The sequence below is a fragment of the Eurypyga helias genome, unplaced genomic scaffold, assembly GCF_000690775.1.
Source record: "Eurypyga helias isolate BGI_N326 unplaced genomic scaffold, ASM69077v1 scaffold3264, whole genome shotgun sequence".
Classification (NCBI taxonomy): Eukaryota; Metazoa; Chordata; class Aves; order Eurypygiformes; family Eurypygidae; genus Eurypyga; species Eurypyga helias.
In genome coordinates, this window is record NW_010248018.1 from 20,957 (window position 1) to 45,535 (window position 24,579).

At 43.7% G+C, this 24,579-nt stretch overlaps 1 protein-coding gene across 1 annotated transcript in view; it reads right to left on the minus strand.

Annotated features, from left to right (window-relative positions):
• Nucleotides 1-24,579, minus strand: part of DHX15 (DEAH (Asp-Glu-Ala-His) box helicase 15) — a 39,212-nt gene that overhangs the window by 8,221 nt on the left and 6,412 nt on the right. The window contains exons 4-11 of the mRNA XM_010150903.1: nt 24,246-24,464; nt 12,711-12,878; nt 8,806-8,892; nt 7,135-7,284; nt 6,900-7,008; nt 5,448-5,639; nt 2,400-2,522; nt 87-277 (exon numbers count right to left, since the gene is read on the minus strand). Of these exons, the coding sequence (XP_010149205.1) occupies nt 87-277; nt 2,400-2,522; nt 5,448-5,639; nt 6,900-7,008; nt 7,135-7,284; nt 8,806-8,892; nt 12,711-12,878; nt 24,246-24,464 (1,239 nt within the window). The remainder of the gene's footprint in view (nt 1-86; nt 278-2,399; nt 2,523-5,447; nt 5,640-6,899; nt 7,009-7,134; nt 7,285-8,805; nt 8,893-12,710; nt 12,879-24,245; nt 24,465-24,579) is intronic.

Sequence of the window (24,579 nt, forward strand, 5' to 3'; positions counted from 1 at the left end):
AGCAGGCTGCTGCACGGTTCCTGGTTGCTGGCTGGGCCTAAACCACAACGCAGCGGACTAGGTTCCCTGTGAGAAGGCACACGTACCTGCATGAAATACCCAGTAACTAACGCCTTTCTTATGTTGATGTAATAGTCTCGGCTGGTAAAGTCTGTGCTTCGACGAGGCAAATTAAATCTATCCATGATTCGTGACAGCTGCTGGCGTACATTGTCTGCAGACATCAGGGACCTGTAGTTAATGAAGTTGTCATAACACCACTGAACTGACTCATGATCTGCAACATTAAAACACATGAATCAAAAATTAGTATTTCATCCAAATAGAACAAGTAAATAAAACAGTAACTGATTGATCAGTCAGATGAACAAGAAATAACCATAAACTTTTGTAAGTGACCATGTCTTGCATTACTTAAGTTGCCCAAATCACTTTCTACTCAGGAAGCATGTGGTCCTGATGAAAAAAAATTAGCTCACACACCGCCCCATAACATCCACACAACCACTGATGCTTTGCTGAAATACCACACCAGTAAATTTTGCACATTTCAAAAAAAATCACAGCTTGCAACTAGACAAATCATCTTCCAAACCTGCAGAGTAAAATGTAACTGAACATAGGGAACCATTGTGCTTGAGAAACCTGATCCTCCTTCAATTAAGCATTCAAGGAACAGCTGAGAGCTACACCCACTAAGCTCACACTAAGCGTGACACACCTGATGGCAGTTTAGGGAGGTGTAGGTGACCCTAAGATACAGCATCAGTAGCAGAACCCTCTACTCCTAAGTTACTCCTTCTACTGCTGACAGCTCTAATGCAAGAGCCGCGAGGACAGCAAGCCTACGCCGTTCTGTCAGGATACACACCTGCATGGACACCACAACACCCAGTTCTCCTTCACAGTTCTGCTACTTTTCAAGTGATGCCCTTCTGATCCTTGTCACTCCAACAATCCACAAAACCAGCCTCAGCAAAAATCAAAACTTAGAGCAGCTCTTGTGCAGGGAGAAAGTATTCCTCATTTGCGCTGAGAAGGCAGGCAGGCTACACAATGGAAGTTTAAATTCTTTCTGCACTTTGTCTTACAACATATCCTCAGAAGGAAGTATGAATGCTGCAGCTGTTGTGCGCTCCACAGCGGAATCGCAGTCAAGTACCACAGCATCTAAATTCCTGCGCTGTCTGAACCACGCATTTCAGATGACCCATCACTGGGTTTATTGTTCTAGATGCAGACAGCAGCAGCACTTTGTTTTCTGATCCTGAATCCCAGAAACCCTACTCAATTTCACAGTGGAACAGAACAAAAGATTATTCCCCAGGTAATCCCACCCCTCAGTAACCTGAGCACAAAAGCAGCAGCTTCCGGAAACACAAGATGCCTGCAAGACATACCGCATCCTGTTAACTAAAAAGCTGACAGACACCAAGCCACGGATCTCTCCAGTTCGCAGGTGCCTGCTTAGTCACGGGATGCTTAAACAGCTTTCAGTGCTCTAAAGATCCCCTCACTCTGGACTGCCACAGAGCATCAGAACACCTCAGCGCAGTTTCTGGAGCAGAGCTGCCGCAGAAGGGGCACTCTCTTTACTCAGGAGCAAACACGGCTGCTTACAGGAAAACACAACTGGAGGATCTCGCTTAACGTGGTTGGCAGTTGAGCGATCTTTTCACTTACCACCAGGAAAGTGACTGAGAACAAAGCGTGCCACTTAGGGAGGCATTTTTCCAGAGCACTCCTAGCTTCACCTGCTCCTTCTCATCTTTTTCCAGCTGCTAACACCCACTTCAGCCATGCTGAGGAGGACCCTACATTTTCCTCAAAATCTAGAGGCAGAAATGAGGTAAATGAATTTGCAGGCTCTAGGTTACTTCCTGTTGATGAATCGCCCCTTTGTCTCTCTGTCCGTCCCAAAGCCTCGTTACAGAATTCCTAACTATTAAAAAGTTGGGGTTAAAGGCATCTTGGTTCTAGGAACACATTCTTCGCCAAATTCAGCATATTTTCTGCACTGACCTCCCTGAGAAATTACTAAGCAATTATGCAGGTTTTTCTATAATTAATGTCAGATAACAAGCTTCCCATATTTCTTAATTATCGGAATGCTTAATCCCTTCTGTCCAAGGTTACCCAGCATTGATTTAAAACCCTGGCTTCTCTCCACACTCAGTTTATTACATGATCTCCTGGCCAGATCATTAAGGTTTGTTTCCCCCCAAAAGGGACACGTCCCTTAAAGAGCTCCTTCACATCCTGCACACACACACACAGATTTAAGATTACAACAGAATAGCTTAACAAGCAAGCCCGAGCCCGTCAGCTGTCCCTGGAAAGCAGAACCAGCTGGCAGCAAGGCGCAACAGGCAAGCTCGCCGCGGCGGGTGCACACTTACTTTGTTTGAAAGCGTGGTAGACATTCAGCAACGTCAAATGATCTCCGTCTATGTGGGCAAACCTCATCTTGGCTTCATCTGCTGCTTTCTTTGCTTCCGTGGGGCGAACAAAACACTGTGGGACTAAACAAGGTTGGTATGGGCCCAACACAAACGCCCATATCGATGAGTCACGCATTCACAGATAGAGGAACAAGGCCTAGCTAGGTCAGTTCACAGAGCATAGGGCAGGGCAGGATGGCCTCCGACTGCATCTTGGACTGTTTACTACCTTGATTTGGTACATCAACACCTAACCCCATCTGTAAGACAAGAGGGTTTCAAAGCTACAGAGTACCTGATTATTTTATAGAACTAGGCATCAAAATCTCCAGTCTGAAGGCCATCAAGATTGCCTGTGAGGCTAAACAGATCTCAGTTCACGACCCAGTGCTGATAGCTCTACCAGGAGCTAGAACCCCATGCAGTGAGACACTCCAGTCACAGACCTGCCTCCTCGGAACGCCTCCAGGGGCGGAGTGAAGGTTCTGAAACTGCACTGCGCTAGCACAGTCCAAACAAAAACGAGGTTCATCACCCATCTGCTACTTGAGGGAACACTCCAGCCAAGCCCCCTTCCCCAGCTGGTATCGTTATCAGCACTGGTAGGCACAGACACGTGAATGAAGGTACTGGGTCTAAAGGTTGCAATGGTAGCGGTAGTGGTGGAAGGTTAAACCGTCCTCTGGCACTACTTGAAATAAAAAAAAAAATTTTAAGATGGCAACGTGATGAGCTTTATCACTATATTCTCACAGAAATCTGACTCAAGTCTGACCTGAACCCAAAAACTGTGGTTTTATGTTCCCTTTCCAAACATCAAAGACCACAGACAGTGCTGTAGCCAACTTAATTTGCTATCAACGTTCTCACAGGTTGGTGGTGTCGACATCCATTCACAAGATGCTGAACATGGTTAAAACAGATCTTTGCTCCTGTAGATCTCCATAAAGTGAAAGAATCGGTTTGGTTTTAAGCAGATGTAAGTAAGAGGTTACACTTCAAGAAAATTAGGGCTAAATAAGATCCTACAAACCCTTCTGCTTTTCCAGCTGCTTGGGACTGTATTAGCCTTCTCATAATTGCAGCCCATCAATCTCACAGGAATACCTGTCCCTAGCAGATGAGGGCCTTTTTAGGGACTGTCACATGGCTTTGCTTAACTTCTTTCTTAAATTCCCATAGAAGCCTCAAAACAATACATTCCAAAAATATGCTCAGTTGAATACTGGATGGAACTTGAGAAAAAAAATACACACTGCGACAGTGAATCACATGGTAACAAACCAAGAAAGACCAAGGCATTAAAGAAAACAGAAATGCAGGTACAAAAGAAACACCCTGTGTTTTGGGTCCTGCACTTGAAAACAGAGATAGTGTATTTTAATTTCAAACTCAGACTAATAAGAGCAAATTCCAAATTGTTTTATCACTGTTTCGAATACGTAATATCACTTCCTACCCCAGAGCAAGACACCACAGCTCTTATAAAATGAAGTACCACCATTTAATATGCTCACTTATTCAATGCTATTCTCTGCTCTTCTCTGGCATCTAGTTTTTTGTTCAGTTTAAACTATTAGCACACGGATTGCTATCCAGAGGCCAACAAGCTTTATGTGGACTTAAGGCACCAGAACATGGTCATGCTGCTGGCTTAAAGTAGTGTTTACTTGGGGAAACAGTCCTCGCAAATACTAGGACAATGTGTTTTTTAAAGCAGCATTTTAGTTACAATCCATATATTAACCAGCTTTCCATCCTTTAAAAAAATGAAACCCACTTATTTATCATGACATTAATTGGGCCTTAAAATGGAAAAGTATCATGGCCTGGGAAAAGGTGAACAGAAAAAGGAGTAAGACACAGCAGTCGAAGAGCACAGACAAAAATACTAGACTTACTAATCTGTAGCAGAGACTGGGGGGAGAGGGGAAAAGGGAAGAGAAAGACAGGCACCAACCTACCACCACCTCCGCAATTAGGCCTACCATGTAATTAAAAGAATTACGATTCTGCCCTGCCCATCTGCTCTGAGTCTGAACAATCATAACTCTGCAACAAACATTTCAGCTTGTTCTTAAACTTTCACATAGGTCAGTCTAAACTGAAGCAACAGGTTTTACACTTAGCCAAAGCATTGTTTTCCTCCCCTCCATTGGACCAAGCCAAGCACACTCGCAGGAGAGCTGCGTTGTGAACGCCTGGTACAACAGCACACCCAGAGACAAGCGAGTCAGGACGCCCCTGTTTCCCTAAGACTCAGCCCTCTTGTCCGTCCTACGACGAGTAACTCTAAGCCAAAGCCAGTTCTACAGAGCTGGGAAACAGAATTCAAAGCTCGCTTGGGAACGTTCTCCTCTCACTGAGCTCTCGGCAGGCAGCTCTGCTCTGACGCAGCGCGATTCGCGTAACGCACCAGCCACGTACACTGGTGCATGCCAATTCGTTCTCGTAAACGTACATCCTCCCCCAAAGCTCCTTTCTTCCCTTTAAAAGTAAGGGCTGTTCTTCAGCTCTGCCACTTACTGACTGAAAAATGGATCGTCGTTTTACATACAAGCTCACATTTAATATAAATTACACTGTAACCCTTTTGGAAATACTGGGGTTTATCGAAGTGCAGAGAATGCACAACACAAAAGAGGTTTCACTGCCTTATAAACAGAGTGCTTGAACTGACATTTCTGGTCCTGACTGAACACACTAAGACATTTCTGTTCCACTAGCCTGATTTCTGCCCCCCAACTCTATCAAGTCAAAAATACACACTTAACTAGGGTTAAGAGCAAACTGTTTGATCACTTTATGCAAGTCCATTTCTTATCATTACTATTCATTAGCTTCAAGCCTTTAGGTAAAGCCCTAACGATTGATTACACCCCAATATAAAGTTTTCAATAATTTTGGTTTTATTAGAAATATATTTCTGGTTTTGATGTGGAAAACTCAAACTCCCCCCCAACTGAAGATGTGCATCTTGTTTAGCATCTCTTTCCCCGCTATTACCTGACAACATGGCAGTAATAGAGAGGACCTCGTTAGAACAGTTGTAGTCACAACTTGCAATAACCATTTTAGCCAGCTGTGGGTCCAGTGGAAATTCAGCCATCATGGATCCCAACTCGGTCAAGTCTCCATCGTCATTTAAAGCAGCCAGGTAATTCAAGAGCTCCAAGGCTCTCATCAGAGTTTCAGGAGCTGAAAGAAAAAAAAGTGTGTGGGCAGGCACATTAATCACACTGCTCTAGGTAAGCAAAAACGGTGAGGGAGCACAGACCACTACATGCCATCTTACTGCTGCTCTCCATCCAGCTGACTTCCAAACACGAGTCTGTTACCGAGTTCAGTTATGTACATCCATACATGAACGAACTGGGGAGAAATAATGACTTAGAGCTATTAACTGGATGAAACACTTCCAATATTTGAAGATTACTGGTTTTCAAAATTCAAACACCAGTGGCACTGTGAAACACTCAGTATCCTCTCAGTATCGCTTCGCCCACCAACGCACCGATGCGTTTTCCCTTGTTCCATACGAAATAGAGCGATACAGTCCTAAAACCTCAGCCACGTCAACTCTACACACCTAGTCTCTCAAAAATCTTGGCCCCAGGAACATCCTCTGAATCCTGCGCTCCTCGCAGCAAGTGTGACACCCACAAAGAAAACGGAAGGAAGCAGAAAAGCCTTCCTCCTAAGCGATCACACATGCTGCACAGCACAAAGAACCCAACTCTTCTGCAGAGCCTTTTAAAAGCTTACAGATTAAAAACGGTCTCATCTTAGGAGGAAAAACCCCCAACTGATGTATTTATATATGGCTGATCTACAGCTTTAATTAGCAGTATACCCCTTTTTAAAGTACATGCAAACATTTAATAGTGTTAGAGGGAGATGCGCATTAACTTCATAGCTTGAGCCAAAACCACACGTTCTGCGTTAAAAATGCTGCCCTATTTTATCCACACAGGGTTGTTCCCTGATGCACAGAGAAGATGTGTAAGCAAGGCAGTAAGTTAGACCTCACCAAGCAATAGATTCTCTAACGCCTGTAATACTGTCACATCCTCTGCAGGTGAGGGGCATCCAGTAGATTCCCTGCTTCCATGAAAAGCCGTCATGCAGACAAACGTACCAGGCACGCTTTGGCAAGACACACAATGCTACGTTTCAAGGCCAGGCTGGATGTGCCTTTGAGCAACCTGGTCTAGTGGAAGGTGTCCCTGCCCATGGCAGGGGGGTTGGAACTAGATGGTCTTTAAGGTCCCTTCCAACCCAAATCATTCGGTGATTGTATGAAATCTCAGTATAAACAAAAGACATTCCTTACGGACTACAGTAAAAACAGTTAAGACATTAAAGAATTATCCCATGTTACTACATACAATATTCCCCAAAATAAAGATTCCAGACATGAAATACTTACAGTAGGAAACATAAAACAGAAATAGATACCTGGAGGATCCATAAAGTCAAAGTGCACCAAGTCATCTATACCAAGCTTCTTGAGCTGCAATACTACAGATCCTAAGTTAGACCGCAAAATTTCAGGGTATGTGTTGTCCTGGGGGGAGAGGGGAAAAAAAAATTCAGAACACTCCAAACTACACAAGGATTCGAACTCTTGCACTTGGCTGCCTGTATCGACCAGACGTTCTTGGACAGACCATCTGAAACCAGGCGCCCTCACCTGCATTTCGGTTTTGTAAGCCTTCTCCGTATACAGCCTGAAGCACTTGCCTGGCCTGGTACGGCCAGCACGGCCAGCGCGCTGCTGAGCGGAAGCCTTGCTAATCGCAGTCACCAAGAGAGACTCCACTCTGATACGAGGATTGTACACCTGTTGGAAAGCGGAATCAGAGCAGGAAAGAAGCATGAACACTGCTCACGGATAAGACAACTACCTAAAAAAAAAAAACACCGAAGACTGCTTTAAGCTTATTTTCAAACACAGCTTCTGACTCGGAAGTGACATGTTGTCTGTATCCTGAAGGAGAAAAAAAAAAAAAAAAAGGCTACAAAGGCCTCTGGGGACCAGTGACAAAGCTTCAAACCAACTGCCTAGAGAACAGCATTTACGTTTCGTTCACCTGGTAACAACTCCTGCCAGGCCCCTGTCTTCCTTACTTGTGGGTACGATCCGCGGAGACTTTCATGGCAGAAGCAACGTGTCCAATTGGTTCTAGAGCGCGCTAAACACCCTCCTGATGCTCAAAGAATTCCGTGACAAAAAAAAGAAGTTGCCCTGATACAATTATAAGGCTGAATAACCATGGTCAGAAAAACTTAACATTAAGGTTGAAGACAACTGTAAAAAACAGACTGATGACAAAGCAAATCTATTTCAGAGGTGCGTGCAGACGGTCACAGCACAAAATACACACTGGAATTGGCTGTAGAGCTCCCGCTGCAGCCATAGGCAAGCAGCAGCCTGGCCAGCTCATTAGAAATCATAGGAAAGTACTGTCAAAAATAGCAGTACTCAGAGTAGTTTGAAGTCCTTTGGTCCAGGTTTTAACATTCTCCTGGTGTGCACCATTGAACACGTACAAGAACCTTATTTCTTCTTACAGAACGTATTCTTCCCGTACAGGAATGACGTATGAGAAGAACTCAGCCTAAATGGAGATATGTCTGTGTATGAAGACGCACTGACATCCTCACAGAATGCACCACATGCTGCTTTATCTCTCGTTTTACAGAAGTTTATGTGGATGAGTATTAAAGGGTAAGTCTAAGACCCCAAGTTACAAAGACAGTTATAATTAGTGGAAAACATAATACAATACAAATACTGTAATTTCTTTCCTCTGTTACTAGGTTGGCTAAGTAAGCTACTTCAGTTCTTGAGCATTCCACAACTTTCCGAGCAGCACAACACAAGCTCAACAAGTCTTCAGGGCTGCAACAGCACGTGACCAATACTGACAAGGAACAGCACTACCCTAGGTGTCACTCCTCTCTTCTCTGTGCTGGAGTTTTCTACGCCGGCATGACTTAAAAGATGGCTTCTAGCACCATCTTTATTTACTTTCGTATGACCTGTTGGGTTTATGTAAGCATTCTCAAGCACAGACACACAGCAGAAAACCACCCTTAAGTATCTAGGAGATTTACATTCCAGGCTCAAAATTCTCACATTTCCATTTTTTGAAAATGGAATTCTCCTGCACTGGGCCGTTCTGACTGCTCTAGATACCTGAAGTTTGCAGACCGACCACACGTGAACAACCAAACCCAAAACAACCAAGGTAAGGTGGGGAGAAGACTATCAGTGTTTAAAAAGGGAAGAGTTACCGCAGCAAACCAGACTCCAACCTCTCTCCTACCACAAAGGACAAGAAAGTGAAATAGTACTTACCTTCTGCTTCGCAAAGCCAGGATCGATCACAAACACAACCCCGTCTATTGTTAATGACGTCTCTGCAATGTTAGTGGACACAACCACCTGTTGAAAAATAGAACAGTAGATGTGGCTACTTGTCAGCAAGATAAAGAGCCCGGATGCCATCCCTGCACCAACAGTTTCCAGCAGGCTTCCCTCTGCTCCATTGGCAACCACCAGTGCTGTGCTCTAACACCGTCACAGGATGACCTGAAATCAACCAGCTGAACTCCTATTCAAATCAGAGCAGCTTCTGTCCAGTTCCTGCTCCCTGTGTCTCTACCAACAATACAACAAGGGCTAGTTTTGAGAAAAACCAACAAAAGAGCAAATACTTCCATCTCTGGTACAAAATGACAAGTTACACTGGACCGCTTTAGCTCCGTCTGTTTGTTCCAGCTTTTTAACCTCTTTTTTTAAATGCCTATACAGAGCAAACTGGTTAAATCAGAGGCCATACAACTGTACCGGCACAGCATGCTCCTCTGCTTTGTTGGGAATACAGCAGTTATCAAAACAGTCCAGCTAAAATCCTGATTACGTAGTTAATTCTAACTTGGTCCTTTTTAACTGCCAGATATTCAAATATCTTTACATATTCCAAAGGTCACATTCTTAAACTTCTATAGCTTTCTGAAGGCTGTCTCATGCAAGAAATAAAGCAAAGGTGATGTCCAGGTTCCGAGGCTTGATTCGCCATCATTTAGATTTCATGTCAGAGGCACGGGGACAGTCCATATCCATCGTCAGACCTCATGCCAACTGTGACCATGTTAAATCACACTATTGGCAAATTTAATGAGCTGCCTCAGAAAAGACCGAAAACCTGTTCAGCACTTCATCAGAACTACTTACCTTTCACTTCCTAACTTCAGAGCATTCTGCCATCACTGTTTTCAGTTTAGCAATGACAATTTGAGAGACCCGTTAATTTGCTCAGAATTACAACGAAACCAGCCTGAACCAATCACCCTGCTGATTTCCGCTCCTCCTGGCTGACCACTTGGCCAGTCAGCCCCTTGCTACTCTCAGCTTGTCTCTTCTCAAGCAGACTTAAACGCTAAGCTTGCCCAAAGAACACTACATACTGAAATCAATGCTTTGGTGGGAAACAATTCTAAACTGGTTTGGAATTATGGTGTTCCACCCTGAAACAATGAGCTTAGAACTCGTCAAAAAACAGCCCTGTACACCTTTCCTTCACAGGTGTCCTATACAGATCAGGCAGACAGAAGCCTCAAACGTCAATACAACTGAGTGCTGACACAAAAGCGCAATACGTTTTCATTAAAAAATTAGCAAGTCATTAAATATGCAAATTAAACCAGAAATCCCACGCTATAAGACTAGCCAATCCACGCGCAGCTTGCTGGTAGAGTGTGCTTTCTCCACCAAGTCTCAGCTTTTCCCCAACCTAACTCACAAAGCATCCATACCCAGCACCTCTGAACACCACCTACAGAGCAGTGTCAAACGGGTTTGGTCCTGCTTTTCATCACCCGTTTCTGTTAGGGCACTGCAATTTAGGCCACAAAGGTCCAGCAATTCAACCTGTACTTGAACCATGCAGAAGTTTCCAAAAGTAGGAGAAAAAGTGTTATTTACACAGTAGATTCCGTTGCACGTACAGAGCTCACCTGTTAACGTCCATTGCTTAAAAACTAGAATTAATCTAAAACCACAAGAAACTTAAGAAAAAGCTTGAGGAAATGACCCCACGTCTTTCTAGCCTACAAAATTCCTTGGAAGTCAAACAAATTAAATCAGCACTAAAATATGTAAAACAATTAATTGTACCTAATGAGCTTTAACTGCAGTTACTGAGTGTTTAAAAAGTTTTTAAATATCAGTTTTTAAATATCAACAAGTTACTTTAATACTCAAAGTCCACCTACACCAAACAGTCTCCCTCTGTCACCTAGGCAGTATCGAGTAATGCTTAAGACTCCCGAAACAAAAATGAGAACACAGCTTGGAAAGAAGGGATGAGGTAGGAAAGGGGAGTAGAAAGGATCCTTGTTAGGTCATCTTCTTCCAGATTACAAATTAAATACCCTGGTTAACTGCAACTAGTAATAGCATTTTTTAATCTTTAATCTTAAACTCTCTTGCAATAAAAGCTGATCCTGCCTAGCACACGGGAAGAGGAGAAAGAGTGCCAAGTTATCAAGCTGCGTCAGCACTAGTGTTACCAGCGCTACTACGGCAAGACACCACACAACATCCAGCATCTTCCTTGTCTTTCACAAAGGGAAAGCTCAGGAGAGACTTACTGAGGTACGGCAGGCACCTCACTCAGTTTTAATGACCATTAGAGCTTTGAAAGGATTCAGACATCCTGCTAGCTCCCTCTGCTCAGCAGTTCCAAAAACTAGGTTCACCCTCCCACAGGAGAGGGTGGAAGCAGACAGTCTGTAGGACAGTGGAGACACAGCAACCCATGGTCCTACTTGGCCCATCTTATCACTAAGGCTAAACCAACATCCGCACCAATTTACAGTGCGGACACACTTTCACTGCTGGATTTGCTACGGAAAAGAAAACTGAAACACAGAAACCAGAACATCTCAGCCAAAACATGCAAAAAGCGGTTGGCAAAGGCCCTTCCGTTTGCTGGCTTTTTCTGTTTGTTTTAACATTACAGGTCTGAATCCGCTGCTGCTTTTGCCTACAGCGGAGCTCTTCCAAGCATGGCAATTTTTCTGGTAGTAAACCGGTGGCTGCACTGAGCACGTCTTCCCCTTCCACACCGGCACTGGCTCTGCCAGTTTGACACAAGGAGAGCTCCGCGCTGCATCTGTTAGCCCTTATCAAGAAAACCAGAAGCTGCCTATTCGGAAGTGCAGTTTTAAACATGAATGAAAACGTAATGAAATACACAGCTATCACTTGTTCATCACAGAAAAGCAATTTCATTCATTTAAGTCATTTGCTAATACAATCTTGTTGCAGCATTAGTATCATGATTTCAGACTGAATGCTTCCTGCAATCAGCTTCAGTAGGAAAGAGAGGATCATTCCACTAAACCTAAGTGATTTATTCTTCCAGAACACCAGACAGTTGTCACTACTGTTGTACATGCATTGTACTGCACACAAGAAAGGCAGACAATCAAGGAACAAACCCTGCCCAGAGCAGACAGTCCGCTGCAGCTCTGACCTTCAGAAACTTCACTTGGTGACTGCTGCAGTTTCACACACCGTCAGACTGACTTCAGGGAGCTCTAGTAAGACTCTTGCCCGATGCTGGGTTTTCGGGAAACACCCACATCACTTCTAATGCAGTTTCTGTGAGCACGCAGCAACTGAGCTATTCTAAGAACACTCACTAGTGGCATTTCAAGTTCTGCTGTTTCTCAATCCATTTTGCCCAATGGAAGAACCTCAATTCCTTCCTTACTACTACAGAAAACACAAACCTCCGATTTCAAAATTCCTGTTTAAACTTGCACCTTCTCAGAAACCTTGAGAAACAGACAAAACCTGCCTGGTAAGATCCCCTGAAGAGACAGGCCATTGTGTTTCCAGAAAGAGCATGTGTCAGTGTACTTAGGGGGAAAAAAAAAATCCTATCCCTCCACATAAACCACGTGGTTGTCAAACGCAGCTCCTAACCTGACTGGTCGTACTCCTGCTAAGAAGTTAAATGAATGCCACTCCCCGTCAGTCACATCCAACTGTCACCAGAACGTTCTGGGCTGACAGACCGAGTCACATTTTTGAACTGCACTGAGGAACAAGCTCCGACCCACCTACAGATGTTGATGTGACACAACACAGGATTATTAAGGCTCAGGCACACACATGCTCGCTGTTGTCCGAGTACACTTAAACCAGCCAAAGAGCATACACTCAACTGCCCACACAACTGTGCTGTTTACCTTTCTTCCTATCGCTCCGTTTTGTTTTTTTGGTGGGGGAGGTTCGAAAATCCTTTGCTGCTGCTGCGGAGGAAGGGTGGAATACAAGGGAATGATTTTGATGTCACCAACTTCAGGGCCTAAATCATCGATTTCACGTTTTATCCTCTTGCAGGCTTCATCAATCTCCTGCAAAACAACAACAGTGGTTAAAAGAGAACTCTGAAAAAGGCAGCACATTTTGACTGCCTTGTGACAATTATGGTACATTTACGTATGCCGTGACGAACAATTACAGTAACTTCTACTCTAAACATAAAAAAAAAAAATCAACCAAGGTGCTCACTGAATTTGCAACTGAACTCCCTCAATACTCCAAGATGCTTCAGCTTCTGTACTCTAATGAACAGCCTAATTTGCATTCAACATCCTTTTTCTTTTAGTCATGTTTCCTAATTAATTCTCTACAAATTGTACTAGAATTGAAATCTCTCACCCTAGAATATTAAACTGCACTCATGACCTTTTCAATTTTCACAATCTAAAAGAAATTGATGTGCAAAATATTTAAAATAAGCCAATTAAACTTTAATGTCACGTATCACTAATGCAATTATATGGAAGATTTGCTTCATTGTACCTAATGAGAACAAACACCTTTACAGTATAAACATAGATGCTCAAACCAAACCCCTCAATCCAGCATTTTGGATTTTAAAGTAAAATTAACTGAAATACCGTTTAGGCTTAAGAAAAGTCAGGGAAATACTCTGAAGATGAGAAAGATCTTTCGTGCCTTTACCTCAGTATTTTCTACAGTCTTTGCTAGCCTATTTTCTGACTATCTTGCCATACCACAAGGTTCACCACAGCCCAATCATTTCTAATTCCGTTTCACTGTGAAACCACCACATTTAAGACAGCTAGGTGACCTACAGTTAGGACAAGATTTAATGAAAATTACAGTGCACAGAAATTTAGGTCAATGAATAACACAATTCATTAACTTCAACTTAAAACTTACAGCAGAGCCTCCACTGCTGTAACTCAGAGGCACACTTACCAACTGATATTCCAGCTGGGCCCCTGATGTGCCAAAATGACAGGAAGCAACAGCAGGCCAAGGCAAAAAATGGCTACAAGACTCCAAGAAGAGGCCAGCCCACCCTTTTCACAAATAATTCACCAGCCTGAAGCTGAAATGACACTTAGGACCCCCCCAAGCAAACATGCAGAACAGGTTACTCTACAGGCTCTGTGAAATTACTGCTTTAACCTGTAATTGAAAAGCAAAAGCAGACTCCTATTTACAAACCATAAATTCAGACAGAACCTGGAACAAACACATTCATTTGTTCTTAAAGAGCTGTAAGCTTCCAGCACAACTGTACTGAGTGTTTTAAAGCAGCACAGACAATGCAATACTCACACACTGACCAGCACATACAACTGATGTAAGCATGGCAACAGGAACACTCTTCCCCTCTGATGAGGAAGACCCCCAACGCTTTTGTTACCTCTCCAGCGGGAACAAGCTGCAGATGTTTACAGAAAGCCTTAAAGCCACAGCGAGCATTGCCAACACATCCAGTAGGTCCTTCCTAAAAAGCCAGGGGTGGGTACAACACCATGCTGGAACACCCCCTTACCAGCTCCCCGCAGCCCAAGTGTCCTCCCACCCACGTCAGCTGGTAAGCCCCTTCCTGCAGCTCAGCAACAGCCTCCTAGGAAACACTTCACCCCACAGCTCAGTACATTAATGCTTTCATAAGGGAGCTTACATGAACACCCGCGTTAAAAGGGAGCGGTTGACTAACTAGGCAGTGACATCCCCACACAATTTTCACCCATTCAAAGCCTTGACAGGTTGCTTCTTGGGCCTGGTAAATATTTAATACAAAATTAGATCACATCTTTCTAAACAACACAAGCCACATGCCAAAACAAAAAAACAGCACAGATCCTGGCTCCTGACCTGAGCATCACTACACTATTCTATGGAATCTGAGCAGAATAAACTATGTAATTGGGAAGCTCTGGTGCTGCACAGGATGCTTTGTCTTCAACGGTAATGGCTGGGGACTCCAATAGAGCTTTATACTTGAAACAGTAAAATACAAGCAAGCAGTGATAAATGAAAGCCCTGTGCTCTTCAGGCCACATGTGTTCACAGCCACCTATCATCTTTCCAAAGAGATAAAAGCAGACTTTCTCACTGGAGTTTCCCAATGTAGTTTCAAAGTACCCCGTATCAGGGCTCAGTAACATGCTTCAGAACAGGGGTGGCAAGTGCACATACAGCCAGTACTCTCTGCAGATCTGCAGACATAACCATGGAGTCCAGCAGAAGCCACGAAGATGCTCAGAGGGCTGGAGCACCTCTGCTATGGGGCCAGGCTGAGAGAGCTGGGCTTGTTCAGCCTGGAGAAGAGAAGGCTCCGGGGAGACCTTATTGCAGCCTTCCAGTACTTGAAGGGGCTACAAGGAAGCTGGGGGGGACTTTTTACCAGGGCCTGTAGTGACAGGACAAGGGGTAATGGGTTTAAATTGAAAGTGGGGAGGTTTAGATTGGATATCAGGAAGAAGCTCTTCACAGAGAGGGTGGTGAAGCACTGGGACAGGTTGCCCAGAGAAGCTGTGGATGCCCCATCCCTGGAAGTGTTCAAGGCCAGGCTGGATGAGGCTTTGAGCAACCTGGTCTAGTGGAAGGTGTCCCTGCCCATGGCAGGGGGTTGGAACGAGATGGTCTTTAAGGTCCCTTCCAACCCAAACCATTCTGTGATTCTATGACATCTCATCCTTAACTGCTGAAAGGCCGCCAGTCAAAGAGCCACTGCCACTCCTCTAAAGTCAGTGAAAGAATTCTTAGTACTGAATTGTGAGAGAAAATAAAAAAGGGTGGTTTGCTTTTATTTACCACACCAGCAGAAAATTGTATCCCTACTACAGCTGTATCCATAACCAGCCTCCAACTCCAGCAGATAGCAATCTAATATCCCAAAGTACAGTCTTGACAGCATATGTGCGGTAAGAGTAGTTTTAAAGTATTACGGATTAATTTAAGCGTTAAAAGATTCATATGTGTCACATGAAAACATTTACATCTGGATATACAGTTGGAAGGCACAAACCTAACTTCAATCCTCTGAAATTTCAGCGTGTCTACTTCTGCAGTGCTGGCAATCAAGTATGAAAGGCTTTCTTTACAACGACCACGTGCAAGTATCTGCACACCACCTGCTCCAACTCCATTACAAACCCCTTGAGGAGGAATTATTCCACCAACTCACATGCAAGAGGAGGTCTTCCTTTCCTGGACAGAAAAGAGGGAGGGCACAGTGCCACTTGCCTTGAGTTTAGATTACACCCAAAAAGCTCCTCAGAGCTCTGTCACACTGGCTGCCTGAGACAGCAGACACCAGGGCACTGGAAGAAGGAACAGACTATCGGAGACCCAGTGAGACCCGTGACTGCCCAGCACATCAGCACAACGACCTGTTTCAGAATTCATCAAGGAAGAAAGCAGGCCTAACGTGCACAAACTGCGAGGTTTAGGCAATGCTGAAGTTGCTAGACTTAACTTGATCCTAGTTCCTCGCAAAACTGAGGACTACTTCTTAGATGCACTGTTTGAAAAGCAGCTCTCTGTGAAACTGTACATGAGTGCACCCATCCTGAGAGCTGACTACCAAAAGGTAACTGGCAAACAGACCACGGAAAGAGTAAAGGTCACGGCCAGCCAAGTCACTCATTGCTCTCAAGCTGCAAGTGCCACACACACTCAACCTGTCTATACTCAGAACTGTACCACTCTGTCTGTTCGGTACTTCTGAAGTCTCCAAGTTTCTTGCCTGAGCCAACCAAAACACATTAACAATATACCTGCAATATCTACAGTTCTGCTGCAACACTAAGAAAACTGGAGCCAAACAGCAGTTAGGAACTCCAGAGGAGTACACTTTGAATATTAACATGGAGTCCTCAACATTCCTCCACACCCCCAACAGCATGCGTGATTCTCCTTGGAAAAGCTCCAGAGACGGGCAGAAATCAAAGATAAAACATTTCTTTCTATGGACATACCAGTGATCAAGGAAGTAACGGCACAGCGGATATTTTTAACCAGGAAATACCAAGTCATCTGAACATCCAAGTGAGAGAGTCAACAATCTGTATTCTGTACCTACAGCTAAATATAGTTTACAAAAGGAAAAAATGCAGGAACCAGGAAAACAATTTAAACAAGATTATTAAATAAATTTCAGCTAACTTAAATGGTATTCCTTCCAAGTATTTGGTGTGATTAAGGCTGATTCTACCAACAGTCCTGAGCAGGCTGTTTGGTTTTTCAACTGGTAGACAACAGGCAGTCTTTACAATACCTGTCAGATCAGGTGGATTTCAGAAGCTGAAGCATCAGAAAGCAGTTCTGAAACACCAAAAAGCTTCAGGATTAAAACACGAACTTCCACCATGCCACAAATCTCAGCAAGACCCTAGTCCTTATGGGAACCAATGCTTAGCAGTGCCTTGTTTAGAAAGCAATGCATGATCAGGGTGCACAGTTTCCCTCTGATTTATTAGAACCAGTGGAGCAGCCACCTTTATTTTTACATAACAGTAAGTAGGTTACTTATGGCTCCTGAATCTGACAGGATTTTTACTCCATCTTAACCTATTTTTCCAAAGAAAAGGCAGGCTGATGGTTAGTGCCTAGAAAAAAACCTTTGCATGCAGTAATTTGTATTCCTCACTGAAGCTGTTCCTGTACAGCCAGAAATGCAAAGATCCAGCAGAGGGAAACAAGAGTTTAAAGCCTGTTGAGAAGAGCAATCCCGAGTTTTCAGAATACCAGGATTGCAACTTATATGCGATTTGGATGGGGACAGAACACCTACTATTCACATCAAACTCAAGAAATTAAAAGCACAGTGCCTGCCTTATTCTTTCCTTCTCATGGCAGATCAGTGGTGAAGCAACCAGTTATATTAAATAACTGAAGCTGACACAGAGCAGAACTTTTGCTCCAGCTGCAGGAGTATGGTGAGACAACTTCACCTGAGCATGTGTAACTACACACACAAGTACTCAAAAGCCCTGAGTTGCACACACCCATAGACAGCATGAAATACTACAGTAGCACTACATAAAACACACACACTCTTTGAAAAAGGTTACACAGCTTACCGTTTCAACAAAGAAAGCTGAAGGGCTAAAGGTGGTTTTCAGCCATAAAGGAATTGCATTTAATGTTTCAGAGGTTGGGGTCAAAATTAAGTACTCCAAATCACTTTTAACCATTCAGTGAGATAAACATACTCCATTGTCACCTGGAGATACTTCCCAGCTAAACCTGCTGGGCTGTTGCATGGCAACAGACCCGACTGCATTTACTCTCTGTACAAGGAGTCCTGAATGCTGCTCTTGGGTCACCCAATGCCCCCTGCCCTTTGATTTGTATCAGGAACTACAATTGAGACTGAAAACATGAACAGGATTTAGGATTACTAAGCAGTATTTAGTAATAAGCATTTTTTTCCTGAGAGATCTCACTTTTGAAAGTCTTCTCAAAGAAAACCTTCCAGGTATGACTTTTCAAATTTGTCTGTGCCAGTTTAATTCAGAAACACACTGGTCCCTTGTGCTCTGTGTCAGAACACACAGCTAAGATTCAGAAATGAACCACAAACCAGCACCTCCCCAGCTGCCTCCAACATCGCATCTCCGGTGCTCAAGTTCCTCACCTCACTACTCCAATACTTAATATTCCCCAGCTCTGCACCAAAACCTCCACTTTTGAACATATCATTAGCAGTTCATCTGAAAGAAGCTGTATCAAATTAACCATAGAAGAGATCAATTTTGTTTCTTATGCACAGCACTTCCCCACCCCCACCCTGCCCCTTGATCTGCTGTTGAAAATAAGGTCTTTATTACACTGTTCTCAAACTGAGCACTCGGTAGAAATTCACTTTCAGTTCTTTCCTGACGGTATTCCTACAGTAACAAGTGAGGCGCTCATACAAAGAGGTTACTATTAGTGAGAAAGGAAACAAAAGAATTATAGGAGCAGTTGTATACACTGAGCTAGTGCACCACATCTTTAAAAAGCAGGTTTGTGCTGAACAAATACTCTCAAGATTCTTACGTAAAGGAGTTCCATTGAATGGTAGTAAAACAAAAAAAAAAACTTGAAAAGAAACCAAGACTAGCAGCAACGAAGTAAAATTGCTCGAAGTTGCACTGATACTCACTGTCAGCAGCCGACTGGCTGACCGCAAGTTACCCCGAGCCACCAAAGCACTCCGAGCACTGGCATTCCTCCTGCCTCACAGGCCCAACTGGTGTACATGAACAGCCACTTAACTCGCTGGTCAGGCTCCACTCAGCATTAAGAGCTGAGCTGTATCCCATTATCTTTAGACAAACTGTTTCTACAAAAAGACGTTGACTAGTGATGTCATTTTAAGCACGTTTAATGGAACAATTCGAGCACTTGGCACGAAAACCAGTGTAAACATGGTCCTTGGGAACACTGTTTCAGAGCCCTTTCTTCAGCTGACCCTGTGTTTGGAGCACTTACACAGAATGCCAAGAGGTGAGCAAAACTTCAAGACTGCTCCAGTTAGAACATACTCTAAACTCTTTTAAACAGAAGACGACAGGCTCACCTACAGCCTATCAGCCGCAACACTACACGCAGATTTAGCTTCCCCTCGGCTAAGTAAGTAGACATAACTCTTAAACCCTAAAGGAAACTAATGCCAAAAAAAGTTAGGGCAATTCTGCCTTGTGCAAACCGAGTATTCAGGAAAAAACCTAAATGCAAAAATAAAAAGGACTTCCCAAACCAGAAATACCTGGCAGACACCTTAACCTTCCCCCTTCTCATTTGGATTCCTATCCCTGCCTGTCACATCCATCTTTGGCGACATGAATCTTCTACAAATTTTGTCTTTGTCCTTAAAGCTGCATGAACTTCACCAATTTCCCTATCTTCCTCCAGGACTGACAGCAAACTGCCACAAGTTAAAATGAGGAAACAAACTGGCCCCAAGAGCTGCACCATTTCAGGAGATGCTCTGAATCATAGAATCACAGAATGGTTAGGGTTGGAAGGGACCTTAAAGACCATCGAGTCCCAACCCCCCTGCCATGGGCAGGGACCCCTTCCACTAGACCAGGTTGCTCAACGCCCCATCCAGCCTGGCCTTGAACACTTCCAGGGATGGGGCAACCTGTTCCCCTGCCTCACCACCCTCTCTATGAAGAATTTCTTCCTGACATCTAATCTAAACCTCCCTGTTTTCAATTTGTACCCGTTCCCCCTTGTCCTGTCACTACAGGCTCTTGTAAAAAGTCCCCCCCAGCTTCCTTGTAGCCCCTTCAGGTGCTGGAAGGTGCAATAAGGTCTCCCCGGAGCCTTCCCTTCTCCAGGCTGAACAAGCCCAATTCTTGCAGCCGTTCCCCATAGCAGAGGGGCTCCAGCCCTCTGAGCATCTTCGTGGCCTCCTCTGGACTCGCTCCAAGTGGTCAATATCCTTCTGATGTTGAGGGCTCCACAGCTGGATGCAGCACTCCAGGTGGGGTCTCACCAGAGCAGAGTACAGGGGCAGAATACAAACAGGAATACAAACTCAGAATACAAACACAGAGAACCAAAACTTTGCAAAAATGACATACTTGAACAAAAAGTCATCCAACACTTGACCAGATCCGAGAACTGTTTTGTCATCAAGTCAAAACTGAACTTGCCGCAGCACCATTCTTACGTTCAGGATCTGTCTGCCCTGGTCTATTTGGAACATTTAATACCGACACCATCTCAAATCAATAAAGACCAAAAAGCCTTCTACCCTTTAGCACTCAAGGACGATTAACACCACCACACTTCTTTCAGTTTACGTTCCCCCACTCCTCAATTCTTTCTACCCAAGGCTGAACAAGACACAGCCTGTGTTCACTGCAGCCCAGTACACATACTGCCTTAACCTCACCCAGTCACTACCACTGAGACCAAAAGAGTTGTCAGCTTTGACTTCCTTGTAAGAAAACCTGTTTCTTGCACACTGTCCCAGTGCTCACCCAGCCACGCTGTAATAAAGTGGACCTTTAAAATAAACCCTCATTTACAAAACATTCTACCCAACCATCAAGAACACTCTTCAACTCTTCCACACCAAGAGCAGTTTTACCAACATCGCATTTTTAAGCCTCCTGGAACACTGACACCAGAACTCCACGTCAATATTTTTTAGTGTATTTGCCTACCATGGAGAGCTGATCTGTACTTCACATCTCCAGACGAAGTCTGGATTCTTCCTCCCAGATGTGTGAAGATGCATTTGGCTTTACGCAGAACAGGATACCGGGGTGACAAGGAACACACTTCCCATTTGGAAGTGCCTAGGTCACCAAGACCTGTAGACAGGTCTATGCAGTTTCCACCTACCACCCCATCCGTTCCATCTGCAAGGATTTTGCACCTACTCTCAGGTTACTGATCCTAATGGAGTGCGAAACCTAATCCTTTCTTAGCAGAATCCCAGTAGACGCTAAACCAGCTACCTGGGAGATCTGCAGGTGAGCCAGTCCCGGACACCTAAAACGTAGCGTAACGCATGTATGTCTGCACAACCAGACTACCAGATTTGTAATCTCAGTGACCGAGAACAAGTTTGACAAAACCTATTGTCTCAGAAAGACACGTTGACTGAAAGGTAATTTACTATTTCCTTGTGAATAGAATTCCCTGGTAGAGCTTCCAATTTTGCCTGTGACTGATGACAGGCAGCCCGGCTTACAGTTACACAGGTTATCTCAGGTTATACCTTTTCTGAACAGTGGCTCAAAACACTGAACATGATTTCCATCTTTTGCAATCTCCCCAATACGCCAGGGTGGGCTTGTTTGGGTTTAAAAGAAACAGATGAGCTCTCCTCCTCACACGGACCCTGGGATAACAGCCTTGTTTCAAAATGTTTATTCCTAATAAGTGTTTCCAAAACATTCTCTTTTGTTACTAATGGACCAAAAAGCAGTTCATGCAACACCATACACTTTTGCCCCTTTCAGGATTCAGGTTTTATTGAACACCATTTCTGCACTATTAACAACAGTGTTATCTTCATGCAGTAACAGGCTTATACAATTAGGGTTCCTCTGGTTTCCAAATTTATTTAAGCTTCCTTACTTTTGGGTGTGACAACGCAGAAGCTTCCTGACTATCTCCAGGTTCCATCATCAACTTCAATCTGTACTAATTAAGTTCTACCTATCTTATCACTCATATACAATTACTTGGAGTTCAGTGGGCAGTGAAGGCAGCAGCTAGTAAGCACCCTCATTCTGCCTCACACCACTGCAATTACTCCTCCTCTGAAGCCTCTTAAACTCTCAGTTCACACTTCCATGGTTTCACCCAAAACACCTCTTTGTTTAACTTCATTTGGCTTTGTAAATGCATCTCTGTCAAGGAATCAAATCGCGCACCATGTTCATACTGGTTTCCAGAGCCCAGAAGGACTACAGACCATTTCTGCCCTGAGCCAGTAAAAACCAGTGGCAAGATCCAAGCTATTAAGACTACTGGACCCAAACCACGCAGTGGTAGTGGTACCTGGAACACACCTTCCAGCTCCTGAGATGACAGTAGGGCCTATCACTTCAGATCCAACAGCAGTATACAGGTGAACCACATCATGAAGGTCAAACATGTGCCTCATCAGAAGCCCCGAAACATGAATCCAAAGGGATGTAACACTTCAAAGCTTCTCTACAGCAACTAAACTAGACTTCAGCTAACTAGCTAAATTCAGACTAGCTCCAGGCAGAGGCGCTGCAGTGGCCCTGAACAGAGGGCCATGTCGTACCAATGCCAGGTTTAAGTGATGCAGTAGGACAGTACAGGGATACATTTATGCATAATTATATCTGTACATATGAACATGTATTATGTGCATGACTTTATTAAACATTTTTTACGTAATTATGTCCTGTAAATTAACCCAGTGGAAATCAAAGAACTTATACAACAGGACAAGAGTAGCTCTGTGGCACTGGCTGGTACTAGACCAGTGGGGTCTAGAGCCAGTTGCTAACCACAGCTGCTGCTCAGAGCTGGCGACATCTGAAGGCAGCTTCCCCTCCCCATAACTGCTGTAACAAATTATTTAGAGTAATACATAGCAACTGATGTAGCAAGGACATAATTTATAACTCATCATTAGAAGGACAAGTGTTTGTTCTTCATGAAAGCTTAAAGACCAGCATGATTTAACATCCTGGTAAGAAAACAAAGTCTGCTGAAAGAGCTGGACAGCAGTGGGCCTTTCTGGTGGCACTGATCCATTCACCCACCTGAAACAGCTGTTTAACTAATCCTCATATTCACCTGCCAGACTAGCCTGAACTACAACCTGAACTAAAACAAATGGGCAAGTTTCAGAGCTGCAATCATTAGGTGTACTTTAACTCACAGCAGTACACCAAACACAGAAGGACAAGTGCAAAGACCAGAGGATCTGCTTTTACAGTGACAGTCACTGCTTTGGTTTTCTAAGGGAGGAGATGACCTGCCAGAACACATTTTAATCAAGTATCCTCTTAAACTTAAGAGGCAACACATCTTTATGCCTGGCAACCTACTCAAGAAGCCTGTGTACATTAAACATCACGCGTTATTAGTACCATGTGCACCACTCCAGGCATAGTTAGGACTGTGCCTACTTTAAAGACATTGGATTGTTCCACATCCTCTGAAGGGTATCTCTTCTAAAGGAGTGACTGCAAGTTCAATGAGTCAGGAAAAAATTTTCACTAGCTGCCTTTCAGCCCTACTAAAAATATTAATTATAGGTGGAGCCAGTCAAGTAAACTTTCACAATGTTTACAGGGTCTTTTTACCTCTTCTCCATCTCAATCTACTAACAGGGACACTCAAAAGAGCTTCAAAGCAACAGATTAGGACCAGAAAAACACCAGTTTATTTCAAGCACAGGATTTAAGATTGCCAGAAAATCCTCACTCCCTGATGTATTTTAGCTTAAGTGCTTCTGTACAATCCTCTTTTGCAAGCTCTGAGTCCACTTGTGAGACATGGCTTCCAGCAGCTGTGGTACAGAAAGACTACAACCAAATCCTCAAAGCTATTCATAAAAAACAAAACACAAACATTCTTATTAAAACTATTACTGAGAGCTAAGTAGCAGGACCCAAGTGTTATTCTTCAGGTAAGTTGCAAAATACACATCGAGAAGCACAGAGAACTACATTTTCAGAAAAACATGGATCCTACCAGGTACCCAGAACTTTTGAGTTCACATCAGTGCAAACGCAAGGTTCATACTCCAGGTTTCTATTTTAGAAGACAAGAATTTGCATTTTAGAGAGGGCTTCAAGAGCTACGTGCATGACTAAGGGCCTGAAGTGTACAGCAGGTAAAAAACCTATCACCATTCCAAAGAAACTAGAAAAGAAAAATAAATATTTTAGTCTACACAAGCCACTTAGAGCAGTTTTTGTATGGAGCAATGGATTAAAAAAGGAAGAAAATACCTCCTGTCCAGTAAGAAAGAGTAAGAGATCTCCTTCCTCTTCTTCACACATGTGAATCTGGATCACTGTTCGAATGGCAGCCTCAAGGTAGTCCCTTTCTGGTTCTGGAGTATAGAATATCTCCACAGGATGGGTGCGACCCGGGATAGTTAGAAGAGGACAATTATCAAAATAGATCTGAAACTTGCCAGCATCTAGCGTAGCACTCATAACTATAACCTGCAGGTTTGGAGGGGGAGAAAAAAAAGTTACTCCAAAAGTTTAACAAGAATTTGTGCAACATCTGGCATACAACATGTAACAGTAAAACTCCTGTGATCTAAGCATGGTTTTA